The following is an 18,204-nucleotide window of genomic DNA, read 5'->3' on the forward strand; positions in this document are numbered from 1 at the left end:
ATAGTCCAAAATGGATTTGATAGACTGATTCCTGAGTCAAAATTTATGAAGAATACCTAAGTTTTATATATTTTATATGAATATAATTATATTGAAATAAAACTAGTTTTAACGGATTTCAATCGCGTATATTAATTATTTTATAATATTAGTTGCAAATAATATTTCTTTTGTACTTCAAATAGACAAATGTCACCTCAGTCTACCCGTGACCATGAACGCTGTAAAGTGCTCGAAACGTCGGGATGATAAAAATAATTAATATACGCGATTTAAATCCGTTAAAACTACTTTTATTTCAATGTTTAATAATCGCGAAAATCTAAGACAACATTATGAATGTAATCATTCATACCATTAACAGCTATAATAATATCTCCGACTTCGAGTCCTGAAGACTCAGCTGGTGTGTCAGGCTCGATCGCTGACACCACGACTGGCTTGCTTCCATGTATCCTGAATCCGAACTCCTCATTGCCGCGTCTCACTACCACAGTTTTGTCGCTTTCTGAAAAATAATATTATATGGAACTACAATTTTTAATTGATATATTTTCTAATAAAATGGTCTTTTGAGTCTGAGATCTACCTAAATACACATGCACTAAGTAATATAACACAACCGTGAAATCATTTCTGCTTCTTATATAGTACTGGAAACATATGCAGCTCAATTCCCTAGGATAGGATTTCCACGCATTTTCTAATGATCATGCATTCTTGAACAACACAGGTCACGAACATATGTTCGTAAGACTGTAACTGCATAATAAATAAATGGAAGTCTTATTGGTGCTTGCCCAGATTTAAAAGGCACGAGATCTATCTACAACATTTAAATAAGTCCAAATATACTCCTTAAAATAATTCCGAAATTATGTATAGAAGATATATTCATATTCATTATAATACACGCTTCGAACGATAAATTTTCAAAGGCAAATTCTAATAAGTAAATCAATAATCCCTGACCTAATATTTACGTATCTGAATGGTTATGCCATAAAAACACAATTATGAAGATCAAGAAAAGAACGGCCGTGACATACATACAAATAGTCGATATTTGAAGGATACATCGGGTTATGCTTACCATCTGACTTTCGCTAAATGTTTTGGCAAAAATCCAGATGCTATCGACATCGGTAACTGCTTCATTCAGAAAATATATGACTACGGTTGAAGTTTTGAAATGATAAGAAAACATTGTTACGGTATTATATTCGCTGATAACATTAGAAAAAAAATGGGATACTTATGGCTAAACAGTAAGTTCATGTAATTCGATAATTCTGTAAGTTTAATTTTAAAGATCTGTTCCAAAGAAATTATGACAGTTAACTCTGAAATAAATGTTTTTACCACAGGGTTCCAAAGCTATAAGTTTGTTAGCCTGAGTTTGTCGGCACCATACCACCAGCATCAATTTAAATATTTCTTCTAATTTCTGTCTGATATTTCCGTTAGGATCGTTTATACCGTGACTAACTAAAATAAAATAATAAAGGCACGTATTAAGAAATGTTTAAATGAAACGAACAAAATTGCCAAAAAAATTAACGCAACTTACAACTGTGCCGCATTTTTTCAAATTAAAAACGCACTGTCTTGAACTTCAAATATCAAAGATTATTGACCCGTTCCGTATAGTGTTATTGCATAACACGCGTACACTATTTAAACTTCACGTATAACACAAACGTGTAACGCATCAGCTGAATTCCGACGTCAAATCGATAGAATATAAAGTAATTCCCTTTGAACGTGACAATACCGTCTAGCCTCAGTCGCGTGCCTGTTACAACTAAGAGATGACGTACGGCGCCTATGTGAAATTAAATTTAGTCCGCTTCAGATCGGTCAGTAGCAGTTGCTGGTTTTTATCGTACCTTTTTTTATAAATATAAACCAATTTTATCAATATGACTCAATGTTAAGAAATCTTTTAGTCCGAGTAGATTTAGCATTTTCAATGTTGTCGATGACGATGTTTCAGAACTATTTTTTTTTTTTTTTATAAACGGAAGAGAATAAAAATTTCAATGACAAAGGGATGATTGCATAAGTGACAAAAACATTTCGTGCCAATACAATTAAGATTTAAAAAATTTAGAGGCTGAGCCGAAAATAAAAACCAAAGTTATATAAATAAAGAGTATGGCAAAAATAGAATTTACGTCACTGTTTGGAAGTGGATCAGTTAACGCACGCTGCGTTAACGAATATGACGTAACTGATGAATGCTATGCTATGCTATATTTGAACAAAAATCATACAACGTAAGCATTCCTTATACATATATATATAACCATAAAATTTTAAATACCGTTAGATCATAATCCACCTCGCACAATTGTAAACTGTCGAAAGATTGTGAACGTTTTTTTAACTTACAATAAAAAGTACACAATTTTGATTTAATATGTTGGCTAGGTTAGATAAGAGTATTTATAATTTAGCTGAAATTTGATTCGATAGATTATAAACTACCGAATAATTTACTTGGTGGTAGGGCTATTATAGGCAAACCCGCCTGTGTAGGTACCACCTACTCATCAGATATTCTACCGCTAAACAGTACACAGTACTGTTCTGTTCGGTTTGAAGGGTGAGTGAGCCAGTGTAACTACAGGCACAAGGGACATAGCATCTTGGTTCCCAAGGTTGGTGGCGCATTGACGATGTAATGAATATTTAATATTTCTTACAGCGTCATTGTCTATGGGTGATGATGACCACTTACCATCAGATGACCCATATGCTCGTCCGCCAACCTATGCCATAAAAAATAATAATGCTTTTAATTGTAAGCAGTATATTACGGTTCACAATCTTGCGACAGTTGACAATCTCGCAAGATAGATTTTAATCTAATGGTATTTACAAGTTTAAGGTGACATATACTTATAAAGAACAATCCTTTAATGTTGTTCTGTATTCGGAATTGTGGAATGTTAAAAAAAATACAATTCATTCAATGCCTCGTTGAAATAATATTTATACACGCACGCATATTTTTGGCATATTAGAAGTATCGCTTTTTTTAATAGGTAGCAAATGTATAAAGCGATTTTCTTGAAATTATATAACTAACAATAATTTCAAAATTGATTACAGGATCATAATGAGTAATCCATAAAATTTTAAAAAAATATTAATTTTTGCTTTCTTCTACTCGTAAAATTTGTATTTTTCATTATGTGAAAGTAAGCATTTTCACATTCATACAACTGTGAATAAATCTTGTAACTTTATATCTGGACAAACACTAATGCATTTTACTATTTATTTAATCTATTTTACCCACCCGTCAATAAAGAAAAACCTTTTTATGAAGCTTGAAGAATTATTTTGAATAACTCAAACTTCTGTGCATTTGCACAGTGATTTGAAATTCTTACCTGTAGGAGTTCGACCATCATTTACCTTATACTTACCGAAAGTATTGTTCGACTGTCTTCGATTCAACTCTATGCAGGCTCGCCTATGGACGAGTCGGTGAGTGAGAGCAACGTAGCGTTTGTTGAATTCGGTTTCCGAATCTGTTGGGTCTTCTTGGGGATTTACTGGCTCTATCATATCTGTTAATGATGTGATATTAAAAATGGGTCACAACTTCACACGAGATCATAATTGAAATTAAAATCATTTCTCATGTGCATGATGATACTACATTATAGCAGTGATGGTATTAGAGCCTAACCTTTTTCTAAGTCCAACAATGGGAGATACAAATGCTGCTATTTTACCTTTATAATTCATCGAGTTAATTGCCAAATGTAAAATTACTACGGTAAAAAAAAAATTGAAGTTGTTATATACATATACCCGCATTGGAATAGCGTGATGGAATATGTTAGAACTCTTCTCCTCAAAGGGTCAGGAGGCCTTAGCCCAGCAATGAAAGGAAGGAAGTTGACAGGCTGTTGTTGTTGTTGATATACATATATTGCAAATAGAGTATAAAATTAGTATATTTTTTAATGAAACAAGGTGTATTTTTAATTGCAAGTTAAAAAAGCTAAACAATGCATTTTTAGTATCAAATAGAATGTATGATAAATTACATTAAGTAATTAACATTTACCTGGAGGTATTCGTGTCCAATTGTCGTCATTTTCAGACAATAGGATCCAATTGCCGCACCACCACGGCGTTGCGTATACGCCTTTCTCGTCTTCTGCGCCATCTGAGCTGCCCGAACATTCTTCATGTTCTGATAAATTAAAGTGTTCTCAAATAAATGTATAAATGTTAGCTTAAAACTGATTAGTTAGTACTTAGTATAATATATACATATAACCTATTTCTACCAATACAGTAGTGATCTTGAGTAATCTGATTTTGATTGTTGTTTTAGAACAAAAGACATTCACATTTCATTTTAAAAGTTATTGTCAGACTTTGTTACTTAAATGAAAGTGGATATAAATAGTTATGTAAGTGTTATACTGAAAATGCATTTTTTAATAAACGCCTTACGTTATTATTGAGCAATTCTTTCTTCATGTAAAATTGCAATATCTTTGTAAGAGTGATCATCACTTTATCGTTTTATTATATACTTTTATTTTTAAAGTTTAATTCGACTTCAACTACTTACCATCTGGATCAACGCTTGCATTGGAACCAGCTAGCTTATCAAGACTGTTTCCAGCAGACCGCGCGATACGAGTATCTTGAGGTTTCTCCAATCCTGAATATTCTTCTTTACCTCTTTCTTCCGACTGTTAATTTTCAAATATGCATATACATATATTTAATAAAAAATATTTATTGATGATGTATTTGGGTGTCTATAAATCAATATGTATCTAGTAATGTCTGACTTATATTACTCGTTAAGACATTTTGCTTTTACATAATCGCCATTATCATAGCATTGGTATGGTACAACCAGCTCAATAGGTACAATTGAAAAAGTTGTAGTGTTACAATTAGGAAACAGGAACACCTCATTTGAGATGTTTATGTGATTGCCGGAGTTTAACATGAGAGATTGTTTTTTAAGAAAAATAAATGTCAACAATGGCGTGACAAAGAATGTCAAAATAAGAATAAACTTAAAGTTGAAATATTATTTTAATTTAAGTAATACTCAAGTAGCGTATATAGTGGTAAGAAAAATGTTACTATTAAATCTTTTATTGTTGAAAATATTCTCATTATGTTCAAGTCTATCTTCAGCACAAACATCTAAACAGAATGTTAAGACCACACAAACAGATTTTAACAATCTGAGTTACGAGAGAACTCAAAATATTCAAGATGTTGCTGATGAAAATACAATCGAAGCATTAAAACATATTGCATATTATTTAAGAAATTACAAATTTAACGAATGGGACCGCAGGTTGTATCAGATGCAACCATATGAACGTTTAACTGGGTTCTTTGTTAATTTTCCCGATCCACCATTGGAAACTCTACACTGGGAAGTATATGAAAACTGCGATGATAGCTTCATAAAATGTATTATATATTTGCAAAGTGTTATTGGTGCCGCATCTGATGTTTGTATTAATAAGAATAAAACATTAACTAAAATCGAAACTGAAAATTACATTAAAAGCGATTTTGAAGATAATAGCATGGCATTTTACAGTTCTATAGAAAGATTTCAATGGAAAACTACAGCATCGTATTACATGTGTTGGTACACGATGTTAGGTATTCCTGCCTTATCAATGCTTAGTGGATCTTGTGACAATTTTGCCAGTTCCTTAGATTATATTGATGTGAGTCATAATTATGATCCGAGATCTAATAACAAATTGTCCTTTGCATGCGCTTTGTATAGTTTTTGTCCTGATCCATGTTGTCCCAAAAAATATGTATATTCATATAAGGAATGTTACGAAGATAATAAAAATCCTTGTTTTATTGAGAATAATTATAGAAATGTTCATTCTGCGTGTAAAATGAATCACAAGGAAAATCAAAATTTGTACGGTATAATTGCAAACAAATGGAATGTTTCTTGTACCTGCAAAGAAAATGGGTTTACTTGGAGCTCTAGATATGGAATGTGTGTGGATGTCAATGAATGCACCAAAGATAACCACAATTGTGATATCTCCTCAGAAAGTTGTTTGAATTCACCTGGTTCTTATTATTGTATTTGTAAATCTGGATTTAGTTTTAATAATACTTCAGAGAAGTGTGTGAAAATGAATTTGTTTCTCAAATAAAATTACTGACATTAATAAGTATTACTGTTATTTAATTCAGAACCTTCAACAAAGGCACTGTGTAAAGAAAATACATAATAAATAGCACATACCTTTGCTCTGACATCCTGTCGATGACGGTAATGCCTGGATTTATCTTCAGAACGATATCTTTTATCAAGTTTTTTATACAATCGGGCGCCAGTTGCAGGCTTTTTAGCCGCTCCACAAGAAGGAGAATCTGCAAAGCCAGCTGGTGCAGGTACTATGTCAGGCGTTGCATCAGCATAAGATTCCTTAAAAATTAGGTGCCCGTTATTATTTTCAAAAATATTGAGCTCACTTTTGAATATTATGTTTATTAGGTTTTTTCAGAATTATGTATTGAATTGTTCAAACTAATATAAATATTTACATATCTTCCAAAATCTCTCAGATAAATATATGGTCGTCATTCACAACTTACATCTGTGTGTGAAGTTCTTGAGGCTCGGCTGTCATGGTCGTGAGTTGCAGTAACAATGTGAACTTCCTTGCCGCAGTGAAGGCAGTGCGCTTTAGCTTCGCATTCCGCTCCGACCATATCGTGCTCAGTATGTTCTGAATAGAACACGGAGTCTGATCCTGGTGAAACGGAACGTAGAGATTCTGCTGAGGCCGCCTTTGCAAACTTTCCGTCGGCTGTTACAAAAACTACTTATGCAATCACTGCTTTGACAGAAGCAGGTTTTACTTTTATAAAAACAGTATGAAAAGCCAAACATTGTCCAATTACTTGAAAAACCATAATTTTATTATTAAGTCAATTTCCAATTTTTGATACTGTTTCTTTCAATAAAAAAATATAAGCTTTTAAGCATGTTAGTAATATTCATTTAGTAAAAATAAATGTATTTTAAAAATTTTAAAAATTACTTACCTGGGCCTTGCTTTTTATGGTGCCTCGGTGATGCTGATGGGCTTTTTACATATCTTAATGGAGTTAGCCTTGACCCGGCACTGTTTAGAGTTCTGGCAGTTTCAATATCTTCCGCTTCTAATGAACTTAAGCAAGGAATCGTCGGTATGGATTGTTTCCTTCGTGGTAAACTTCCAGGCAATGATATGCTTTCATTAGATCCACTTTTTCTTCGAGGTCTAAAGGTTAATTTATATTTCACATTAAATATTATTACATAAAACAATATGATATATAAAAAAGTTAACAAGTAAGAATACCTATATGCAGAATGATTATTAGATGTCGGTGATTTTGCTGAATTATTATTATTTCCTGATTTTCGTCGCGGACTATCTCGTAAGCGTCTATGTTTTCTAGGAGAAATGTTTCCATTACCAGTGCCTGTAATTAGACAGTTATTTTAGTACAAATTTGATACTTTAAGTAAATCTTATTTACAATGCTTACCATTTTTTCTATATTGTTCACTTGAGTCATCTGACGTAGGAATATTTAAATGTAGCTTAACGTTCGATCCAATATTATCCCTTCTATCGTAATGAGCTTGTCTGTAACTACCATCGATTGTTTTATTTTGCGTAGGACTCTTTGCTTTAAGTTTTGTTCGTTTGACGTATCGTTCTCTTTCGTTTGGTCTTTTATTATCATTTTCCTTTTCCTTTATAATTCTCTCCTTAATAGTTTTTTCTATATCGACGACATCTCTCGGCGATGATTGTACACTTTTTGTTTTTTCTACAAAATGTGTTTTTTTCTTTCGAGGCTCACTATTTTTTTCTTCAAGTGGTAATTTTGAGCTAATAGGTTTGAACGACGAACGATGATTAGAAGGTTCAGGATCTTTATCTTTTTTACCCCAATCATCTTGAGATGTCGATATTGAATCGTCGTAAGATTTAGAAAATTCTAATGTAAATGCTTTCTTTTTCCTTCTTTTATCATCCGATATCCAAGATTTTGGTCTACCTGTTGACCGATATTTTTGTGAATGTTTGTACGCTAAAAATATAAAATATCAACTTTAGTGTTAATATTAAGGGCACAACAAAACTATGAATATTAAAAAAATATTACTTAAACCTCCATCATCATCGTCTTCAATGGGACTTTCATAATAACCAGATGAAGAATAATGTACGCTTCTTTCATCGTCCGATAAAGATCCCTGTTATACATTTCGATTTTAGTAACATGTTTAAAGTAATGTAAATACAATTTATTAAAATGTAAAAAATATATAATGAAAAGATACCATACCACCATTTTGGGAACTAATTGCTCCTTTTGTTCATTACTAGAAACTTTCTTTTCTTCTTTCACTTTTGTTTCTGGTTTTTCTGGTAGTTCTTTTATTTTTTCCACACAAACCTTTTCTGTCACACTTTCAGTAACATTTGGATTCGAACCACCTATACTGTAACTACCACTCGAACTACTTTTACCACTAATAGCATCGCGACTGATCTGTTGATAAAAAAAATAAATGAAAAAAAAGAAACTTATTTTGTACTTTATTATGATAAATAAATTTTGACTTACTGTTTTTTTCGGAACTTCATCTTTTGATTTTTTGACTTCAGATTTAAGTCTTCTATTGGTTTCAATTGGTGTAATGTCAGCTTTTACTTCTATTTTTTCAACTGTAGTTTTAGGTAATCTGTCAGGTAGTGGCAGTGGTGGTGATGATAAGTTAGGTACTATAAAGTCATCGCTTATTTCTAGTGGTGGAGAAAAGCTTGGAACTACTAAATCTTCGGCCACATTATCAGTTTTTGTAGACGAATACAAGCTCGATGCGCTTTCAAAGGAAGATCCTTCTTGGGCTTTGTTATTGTTTTCTGAATCTGAAAATATTTATGACAAAAATATAAATTAACTGAACATATAAAAGTCTTAGGATTTCAAAATAATTTTGATTCTTACTGTGGTTTTGATTTTTACAGTTACTTTTTTTCGAACTATCGGAATTAGCAGTTACATAATCTTCAGTCGTGGTTGTGCTCTCCGATACATCTGTTGTGTTGATTTTACCAGAATCAGTCCTAGCTAAGCTAGTTTCACTACTAGCGGGTTTTGCCAGTGTCGGTTCTGAGGGTGATTCGACTATTTGATTAGGTATAGTCCCATTTGGTTCCTTTTGATGAGCTTTCCTCTGTAATTCTTGTCTCCTAGAAGGACTTAAAGCTCGTTCTCTTTTTTTATTTATAAAACTCGGAGTCCTTTTAAAAGGTACATCACTTAAATCTAAACTAGGATGTGTGATGGCTATCGCCGGCGTATGGTTAGGTTTTATTGATATCGTTGGTGATAAAGTTTTCGAAATTGTTGGCTGTTTCGTTATTGGCAAGGTAATATTTGGTACGACAGCTGGTGGTGATAGTGATGCTCTTGTTGGTTGCGCGGAACTTGAACTGGATGTGTCTAATTTGTTACGTGGAGAAGTCGGTGACTGACTCTGTAAATGACATAATTTAATCATGATATACCTGAGTCGGTTTATATATACTATACTAATTGTCTAAGAAGTACTTACTTGAGAAGCATCAAACTCTTCATCTAATGCATCCGTATCTAATGAGGATCTTTGTTGATGTTGGAGTAATAGTAATTGTTTTCTTCTGGAGGTAGGAGTTAGTAAAGCTAATGCCCCGGGAGACGTAGCTAAGGAACTTAGATCAGAAGAACTGTAGAAGAAAAATAGCATTACAATAATTAATTTCAAAGCGAACCTTAGTTTGTATCGTCATAATATATTATTAATTTACCTTACTACTGTACCATTATCAGTACCAGAATCTACTTGTAGTACAGTTGTTTGTGATTCATTCCACATTCCATCAGAGTGATCCCTAAAACAGAAAGAGTGTTATCATTAAATTCAAAACAAAATTTAGTTCTTAACCTTTTTTAGATTTCAATAAAACATCAAACCTGCTTTGATCTACGGTTAGTGATTCGCTAGAAGCGCAAGGCGATGATTTCTCTAAGGGCGCAAGAATAGTAGTAATATTATTTTTAGAGGTTACTTTTGTTTTCTGTTCTACATCCACGTTACAGCTTATGGGGTCTGGTGATGCTGGACTTGACTTAGCGGTGCTGAAAATATTAGTATTTTATTAATATATTTATTATTATTTCCCTAAGTTTACGTAAAAATCTTATATTAATTAAATTTTTGATACATACGCGAACATATAAATGGAAAAATAAGACAAAATAGGCGATATACCTACCCATTCAGAGGAATTTCTTCCTTGTCAACCCTCTCTGGTTTCTCCTCGAAACTTACACTTCGAATTCTAAATGGTTCATGCTTGTAACTAATATACTTTTCATGAAAATCTTCGTATGGTGCATTTCCGTCTGAAGAACTACGAAGAGAATCAAATGATCCAGAATGAGTGAAAGCGTAAGCAATACTGTAGAGTTATTTTCAACCGAGAAGCAAATATTTATCAAAAGATTCGCTCAAGCGTTCAAGTTTTCCAGTCGGTGGTTGATGATCAGTACATGAGTTGTGCTACTAAATCTAATTGCATTTAAAATTACTATAAAATTTTCTACTTGTGTTTCATTTATGTGCTAGATTTACCTGAACGAACCATCGGGTTCAAATCCAAAGATGCCTTCGTCTTTAATTGGAGTTTGGCTGTAATTTTGGGCAATATACTGTCGATATTTTGCTTCCCTTTCACGATCCTCTTTGGTCATGTTTTCTTGGCTCGTTGACATCACTATAGGTGCATCCTTAATTCCTTCAGTATTCATATCTGTTTTTCGACTAGTATAAAAAATAACACACATTTTATTAGAGAATTAACGGTACTTAAGGTACAGGTAGGCTTTGTAATATATAAGATCTTTTGAATACTTACGCATCTAATAGTATTTCTCCTTCTGACAGTGTTTTTTGCAGTATTCTTTTATTTTTCCTACGTAACGTTGTGAATGGTATAGCTTCTTCGTCCGGTCGAGGTTCGAAATCAATAATGATTTCTTTTTCATTTTTTTCACTATCATCTGTAGTTGTGGCAGATGTCTCAGTTGATGGTTCGGATTGGAATGTGGAAGTTTTCGATAAATGGTGCGAAGAATTTACAGTTTTATGAGATGCATCACTAGTACTTTTGGACAGAATGGATCTCAGGGACCTTTCACCTTTGGCTTGTTTCGCTATTTCTTGTTGTAAATATTCTAAATTTCTACGATTTAACGCCATACTCTTTTCAATAGTTTCCATATCATCGTCAATCGTGTCATCTCTATCGCTTTCATGAATAAATTGAAAATTTTGCTGAAAGTACTCTTGTGCTTGTCGTTGTAATATGCTCAGTTCCGAGGATTTATCCACTTGTGACGACGCTATTGATTTTATGGAAGATGAAGTTACATCGTCTGAGTCACCTCTTTGAATTACCGGTGAAGTCGGAATTACAGACGTTGGCGAACGTGGAGACCTAGGTGGTTCTTCAGACTGTGTTCTATGAAGTTTTTCATGATCCGTTCCAATGATACTGCAAATACTATACTAATTAATCTAAAGTTATAAATAAAATTAAAACTATGAATAGATTTTGTATCCGACTCCGCAAAGTCAATAAATCTTACTTGGGGCAAGGTATCCATTTCTATAATAAAATTCCACAGACATTTTTAACTTTGCCGTCTCGTAAATTCAAATCGTTTATAAAAAATACATTGTTGAAAAAGGCGTATTATTCGATACAAGATTTTGTAGATGATAAAAAAGCGTGGAATTAATACCTGTTGACTTCCAGGCAGGATATATTAATTTAATAATTGTATTAACTTAAAAATTAACTAACATGACTGTATTTTTTTAAATGTTGAAAAAGAGTAACTACTGAGTTTCTGGCCGGTTCTTCTCGGTAGAATCTACTTTCCGAACCGGTGGTAGCTTCACTTAATTGTTAAATGACGATTCAAAAGTGCTTGTAAAAGCCCACTTGAATAAAGTATACTTTGATTTTGATTTTTGATGTATTACCTTTCTATATCAATAGAAACATCGGTCTGTGTATCACGTCCAGCTAGTCTATCACCTCCGACTTCAGAAAAGGACTTTGTTAATCTACGTACTCCTACAGTGTAGCCATTAGTTTGAACACCAGCTGCAACCATTTTAACCTATAAATTTAATTAAATGCTTTAGTTTAACTCTTATTTCATATATTTAATTTACGTTATATAATTTATTATACCCTTTTAATGGTTCTAGGGCTCAATGAAAGATAATTAGGTGGAAGCGGTTTTCTTCCTAAACAGACTTCAGTTTGAGTTGCTTGTGTTCTCATTACTCCTTTTTTAATGGAATCTGAAAACGTTCATAATTTTTTAATAACTACATTCCTTATTTTATGCTGTACCAAACTCCCTTTAGACATCGTTTAGGTACCTAAAACAACGACTTTCGGAACTTCCGTCTGAGTCGGTCGTTGAACTGGTGGTACTGTATGAGCTGGCAGTGGTGCTATGGGTGGTGGATAATGTATTGGAGCTGGCGCCTGCGCAGCCATGTATTGTGGATATGGTGGGAACGGCTGGAACATTACTGGTAGAGTTGCGTATGGCTTGTTTTCCGGCTGTAAAGTGAAAACAAAAATAAATGGGTAAATATTCATTCTGTTGTATAAACAGATTTTATTGTTTCATTTTTTAAATTATTTCTATTTCTATATAAAATAAGCTGAATAGTAAAATATTACTAATACTAAACTTTGTCGATGTTTGTTGCTCTTCAAAACATTTTTAAGGTTTTAAAATCTCAAATTTTTGTCTTATATTAATTGCATCTTTTCCAACCAAAAAGATGCAATTTATTATCAAAAATAACCAACAATCAACATCGAATGGACACGATATTATTGTCTTAAATAATCTATGAAACTCATTATGTATTTGCGAAAAAATAGCGTTATGAACATCGACGAAGCCAATATCAGAACTTTGGAAGTAAAAATACATTTAAGTGGATATAAGTAGATAAATGAAGCAGTGTTGTATTATAAACAAAGTCATATTAGTCAAGAACAGTTAGTGCACCATATAGCAGAGTTATTAACAAATTTTTCGGATTTCGAAAACCGAATGTTTCTTTATCGTCTTTCACTTGGTGGTAGGGCTTTGTGCAAGACCGTCTGGGTAGGTACCACCCACTCATCAGTTATTCTACCGCCATATAACAGTACTCAGTATTGCTGTGTTCCGGTTTGAAGGGTTAGTGAGCCAGTGTAACTACGGGCACAAAGGACATAACATCTTAATTCCCAAGGTTGGTGGCACATTGACGATGTAAGGAATAGTTAATATTTCTTACAGCGTCATTGTCTATGGGTGATGGTGACCACTTATCATCAGGTGGCCCATATGCTCGTCCGCCAAACTATACCATAAAAAATCCTTGATTGGAATAGGCTGTATCTTTGCGGGTGTTAAAAGGGCTAGAGGTACGGGTGCCATTATTGCTTCCTGAAATTATTAGATGATACCAACGAACCTTAACTACACGTCCATCAATCAGTCTCTCACAGTCCCTCCTGAACCTGCTACCGCTAACGGCCGCCGGCATTACAGAGTCGTCGAAAGTCGTTAACGTGTGTGAGCGAGCAAACGATACATGCTTTGTTCTGAAATAAAAGAGGATAGCTATAAATACACGATACATTTAAAGTGTTTGCTTTGCTTTGAACAACATGATAAAATATTTAAAATAAAAAGCTGAAATTGATGAATAATGTTTGTTAAGATACGATTACGAGTATTAAAGGTATTGCAACTTTATTATTTACTAATGATTAATGATTAACGGTTTCACCTATAAAACTGAAGGCAGCATAGGTGATTAGTTTAACATTGCATATTCATTTTTATCTTAATGATCATTTTTTTATTTCTAAACAATGATTATAGAAAGTAAGTAATAACTGATTAGTCAAACTTTCAAGTATGACTGTTAGTTTTAATCACTGTGATAAGAAAATTTGATGGTCACGTTTTAAAAAAAAACAAAGTAACCAATGCAATTAAATATATATGAATAAATATATACATTTAATCAATGAGTAAGTAAAGGCATCAATCATACATTCACTTCATAACTAGTTGATGATTTTTTTAAATTGAAAGTATTGGTATTCAAATTAAGGTAAGTTTGTATCTGCTATTTATGTCTATTACCTGTGCGGTGGTATGGTGAGAGGCGGTGGTGGAGGTGGCGGAGGTATCGGAGTGTGGGCGGGGCAGCTATTAAAACACATTATTACATTAGGGTGACATATAAACTACATTCGTAAAGCTGCCTCTACACAAAAGAGCATATCATCAAGGAAATTCAGTGTTGCCAATTATAAAATATACATATCCTATTGTGAATTTCTAAACGCACATAATGCACACACATAAATTGCTAGGTATTTTTGTGGATTCACAGCAAAAGTCTATTATAACTATTGTGCGAAAACATTAATGACACAATTATTATTATAAGTCAACTAAAGAAAAATAATAATGTTTTTTTTTTTCAATGTCATTTTTTTTAATAATATCAGTATTTTGCCCAAATTCCGAAAAGGTTTTCGGAACTAAAAAATAATTCGAACATCTTGGTAGAAAAAATTAGAAGCAATATAATAAGTAACGAGTCGGTATATTATTTAATTATGACATTAACTTATTATTTAAATTTATAGAACTTAAGCGTTTTTTTCTACATTTGACTAATTGAATAATTGATAAAATTAGCCAGTCTCAAGTTAAAATCATAATTATAAGTTTAATTATATATACATCACTATGAAAATTAACCCTTATAAAAATAAAAAATAAGAAAAACTTAACTAAATTACTGAGATGACGGAATATTTTGACTATTTCCCTCGTAATCAGGACACGAAAGTCTACTTGTATTTACATTTCTAAACTTTAACTGAACCTGTGCGTGATTATACAAAATATAAATTTAATTTAATTTATAATTTAAAGTAAAAAATTACGGATTCATTCTGTTTATTAAGAAGTACAGAAAAGTTATTTTTAAACCACTGAATTTACATTCTTTTTTTAATTATTATTAAAAATATATACAAATAGGACGTTATTCGTCTGCCTTTATACAGGCACAACTGAATCCATTAATTAGAACATCAAAGTACACTGGACATGTCGTAATTAGTAGCCGCTGTCGAAAGCCGATCTCTATTGACCAAAAGGTTAATTACGATTTTATAGAAAGGTTTTTCAAAAATCTTTGCATGTACTGTAATTTTGATTAATTTTATTGAAGAACTAGCGGCCCGTCCCGGCTTCGCCGGGTGTACAAATGGTTTTCTTTTTATTTTTACCTTTTATTTACATATTTTTTGTTGCTTTTTGACGACATGTTCAACAATTGTCGTTCTATATCAATATTTCCACAAAAACCTCAATAAATGATCTATCCTTGTCTGTGAAAATCCACATGAAAATCCGTTCAGGAGTTTTGGAGGTTATCGGAAACATACAGACAGACAGACGCGGTAGCGTAAAAGCATTTTTCCGATGCTATAAAATGGATGAAAGCTTAGAATTTTGGATGGGTGGAATTACTTAATGTTTTAGACCGTTTAAGGTTTATACAAAACATTTATAATGGGTATACAAAGAATTACTTGTCGCTTAGAAGAGGTCTCAGCCAGAACCCCAAATAAGTTAGTTTACACAATACAATATGTGGGTAGCATAAAAAAACTAAACGAATAAAAAAAAATACAACAAATAATACCTCAGTCATATTTCTATAACCTGGTAAAAGTGCCAAAGTATATCTTAGGTTTTTTTTCTAAATTGGTATATTATGCCATTTTATGACGAAATTACTTTTTTATTATGTTATATCTAAAGTTGAAAGTACGCGTTGTTTTTATAAAAGCATGTGAAGTAAAAACTTTATACTCTTTTTTAAGAAAATTACGTGAACGACGGTGTATAAAATTTGGCATATTTAAAGTTGCCACCTACGTAGAAAGTGTACTGAAAGCCAATGTTTTTATGTCATATTAAGTAGAAATACATAAAATTAATACAAAAACGGTTACACACACTATCACGCGTTCAATACGAAAACTTACACACACAAACTTACTATCAATGACCACATACGTCATGTCAAAGTTATAAATCGATGACGCCTTTTTACATTTGTTTTTTGACTGACTGACTTGATATGGTATCGTGCAGTCTACCTTCATTTTTTCATTTTTCGAACCAATGTATCTTATATGTATGTCGGTCAGATTTCGACCAATGAGCGAACACTAGTACTATTAAACCGTCGTATTCAAACTGTGTGACCTTTATAACCTTTTATGGCTGGAGTATAAAGGGGGATGAAAATAGATAAATGTAAGGCTTGAACCAGAATAATGGGTTCGTCCTAATTGCTAACGGCCAGCAAGCATGTAATTGCTTTGGCCTAGCCGGGTTCATTTATTACAAACAATGATATAACTAATTAATTTAATGAAGATATTTGATGAAGACTATCACGTTACTACATTAAATCGCGTATAATTCTATCCTAAATCCTGGTCCCAAAAGGCCCAACAATAATACGCTAAAAGACATCAGTTGCATAAAACAAGCAACGTCTGTTTATTATTTCTACTCTGATTACTATAAGTAAAGGTCTTTGACCCTTTTAGCAAAATACCGCAGAATTTATCTCGTGCTTAGAAATAACGATATTATGAGGATACATTTATATGTTTGAAATTCTGCCACATGGATTTTCTGTCCTGTCACTAATGCTTGGGTTTATTTTTGGCGCGAAAGTCTACTTTGGATGCTTCATATATACTAAAATTTCTTATGTTTGTTCGTTAAAGTCAGATAGTTATAACTCTATTCTTTTTAATAAATCAATATCACTTCTAATATTTAATTAACAATATATAATTATAGAATATTACACACGTGCAATTTATGTGACATTTGCTATTTATGTCAATGCTAATTATATTCTAACCCTCGTTGAATAGAAGCAATTAACTTGATATAGAATAATAAATAGAACTTTATAGATAGTTATATATAACATGACATTTTATAATAGAGTTTATAAAGATGAAGAGAAAATTGAGGTTAAATAATATTTCTTCATGACATTATTTTGTAGTCATTCGTTCTTTTTGCAAATGTGATAAGCGGAATATCTTATATAATAATTATGTGGACTTGATTAATTAAAATATAATTCCATTACTTGAATTTATGCAGCAATTGCGGTTTTAACATTGCTTTTTATTAAGATGATTATATTAATTATATGTTTTCTCGTAGTTCATCTTTCATTTTGTTAGTCTTTTTGTTACGTTTACAAGATTATATTTTTCAAATATTTTTAAGTATGGAAATATAAGCTGTATAGTTGCGGACTGAAATTTAATAATAAGCTGAATCTACACTTTAATTACGTCTTTTTCTGTTCACTTGTTTTAATGCTTGGTACATAAAAAAATAATGCTCCTTCAGCATAATTGCATTCAAGTATTGTACCAAGCTCTCAAGCTTATATATTTATATATAATATATTTTTATCATAACAAATTAATATCGATTCGGTGAAGGTTTCGCTGAAATCTGACGCTGTAAAGGTTAGGTTAGGTAAGAGTATTTTGCTGTATTTATAAATATATTAAATATGTACTCACGGTATTATAGAGGGTGGTCTAGGTAACGAGCCTCCTCGGCTTACAGACGCGATTTGGTCCACACTATAGTTTTGGGGCCAACCCGCGTTATCTTCTATTACCGATCTGCAAATATAACGAAACATTATATTATGTAACAATAAAATAACAATTTATACTATACATAATAAAATAACATTAAAAATCGTTTGAAATTGATCGTTTATAATATATAATGTATAAACAAAAATTTAACAATATTTTAAAACAAATGAATATGCACTAAAAAGTAATAAAAATAATTGCGTAGTCCAAATATTTTAACATCAAAATTTCAATATTATTTCATAAATGAATAATTATATTTTTATGAATAGTTATCAGCATA

The 18,204-nt window shown here is 32.1% G+C and overlaps 1 protein-coding gene across 1 annotated transcript in view; it reads right to left on the reverse strand.

The window, feature by feature from the left end:
* LOC124537051 overlaps nucleotides 1-18,204 on the reverse strand; it is an 87,555-nt gene that overhangs the window by 5,782 nt on the left and 63,569 nt on the right. Inside the window, 24 exon segments of the mRNA XM_047113763.1 lie at nucleotides 356-508; nucleotides 3,438-3,581; nucleotides 4,088-4,216; nucleotides 4,604-4,727; nucleotides 6,284-6,466; nucleotides 6,637-6,851; nucleotides 7,090-7,307; nucleotides 7,389-7,512; nucleotides 7,579-8,296; nucleotides 8,389-8,595; nucleotides 8,671-8,975; nucleotides 9,055-9,586; nucleotides 9,665-9,815; nucleotides 9,897-9,980; nucleotides 10,063-10,227; nucleotides 10,365-10,502; nucleotides 10,724-10,912; nucleotides 11,007-11,645; nucleotides 12,140-12,279; nucleotides 12,354-12,466; nucleotides 12,548-12,734; nucleotides 13,649-13,778; nucleotides 14,329-14,394; nucleotides 17,838-17,942. Coding sequence (XP_046969719.1) covers nucleotides 356-508; nucleotides 3,438-3,581; nucleotides 4,088-4,216; nucleotides 4,604-4,727; nucleotides 6,284-6,466; nucleotides 6,637-6,851; nucleotides 7,090-7,307; nucleotides 7,389-7,512; nucleotides 7,579-8,296; nucleotides 8,389-8,595; nucleotides 8,671-8,975; nucleotides 9,055-9,586; nucleotides 9,665-9,815; nucleotides 9,897-9,980; nucleotides 10,063-10,227; nucleotides 10,365-10,502; nucleotides 10,724-10,912; nucleotides 11,007-11,645; nucleotides 12,140-12,279; nucleotides 12,354-12,466; nucleotides 12,548-12,734; nucleotides 13,649-13,778; nucleotides 14,329-14,394; nucleotides 17,838-17,942 — 5,159 coding nt within the window.

Source organism: Vanessa cardui, chromosome 17, assembly GCF_905220365.1.
Source record: "Vanessa cardui chromosome 17, ilVanCard2.1, whole genome shotgun sequence".
NCBI lineage: Eukaryota > Metazoa > Arthropoda > Insecta > Lepidoptera > Nymphalidae > Vanessa > Vanessa cardui.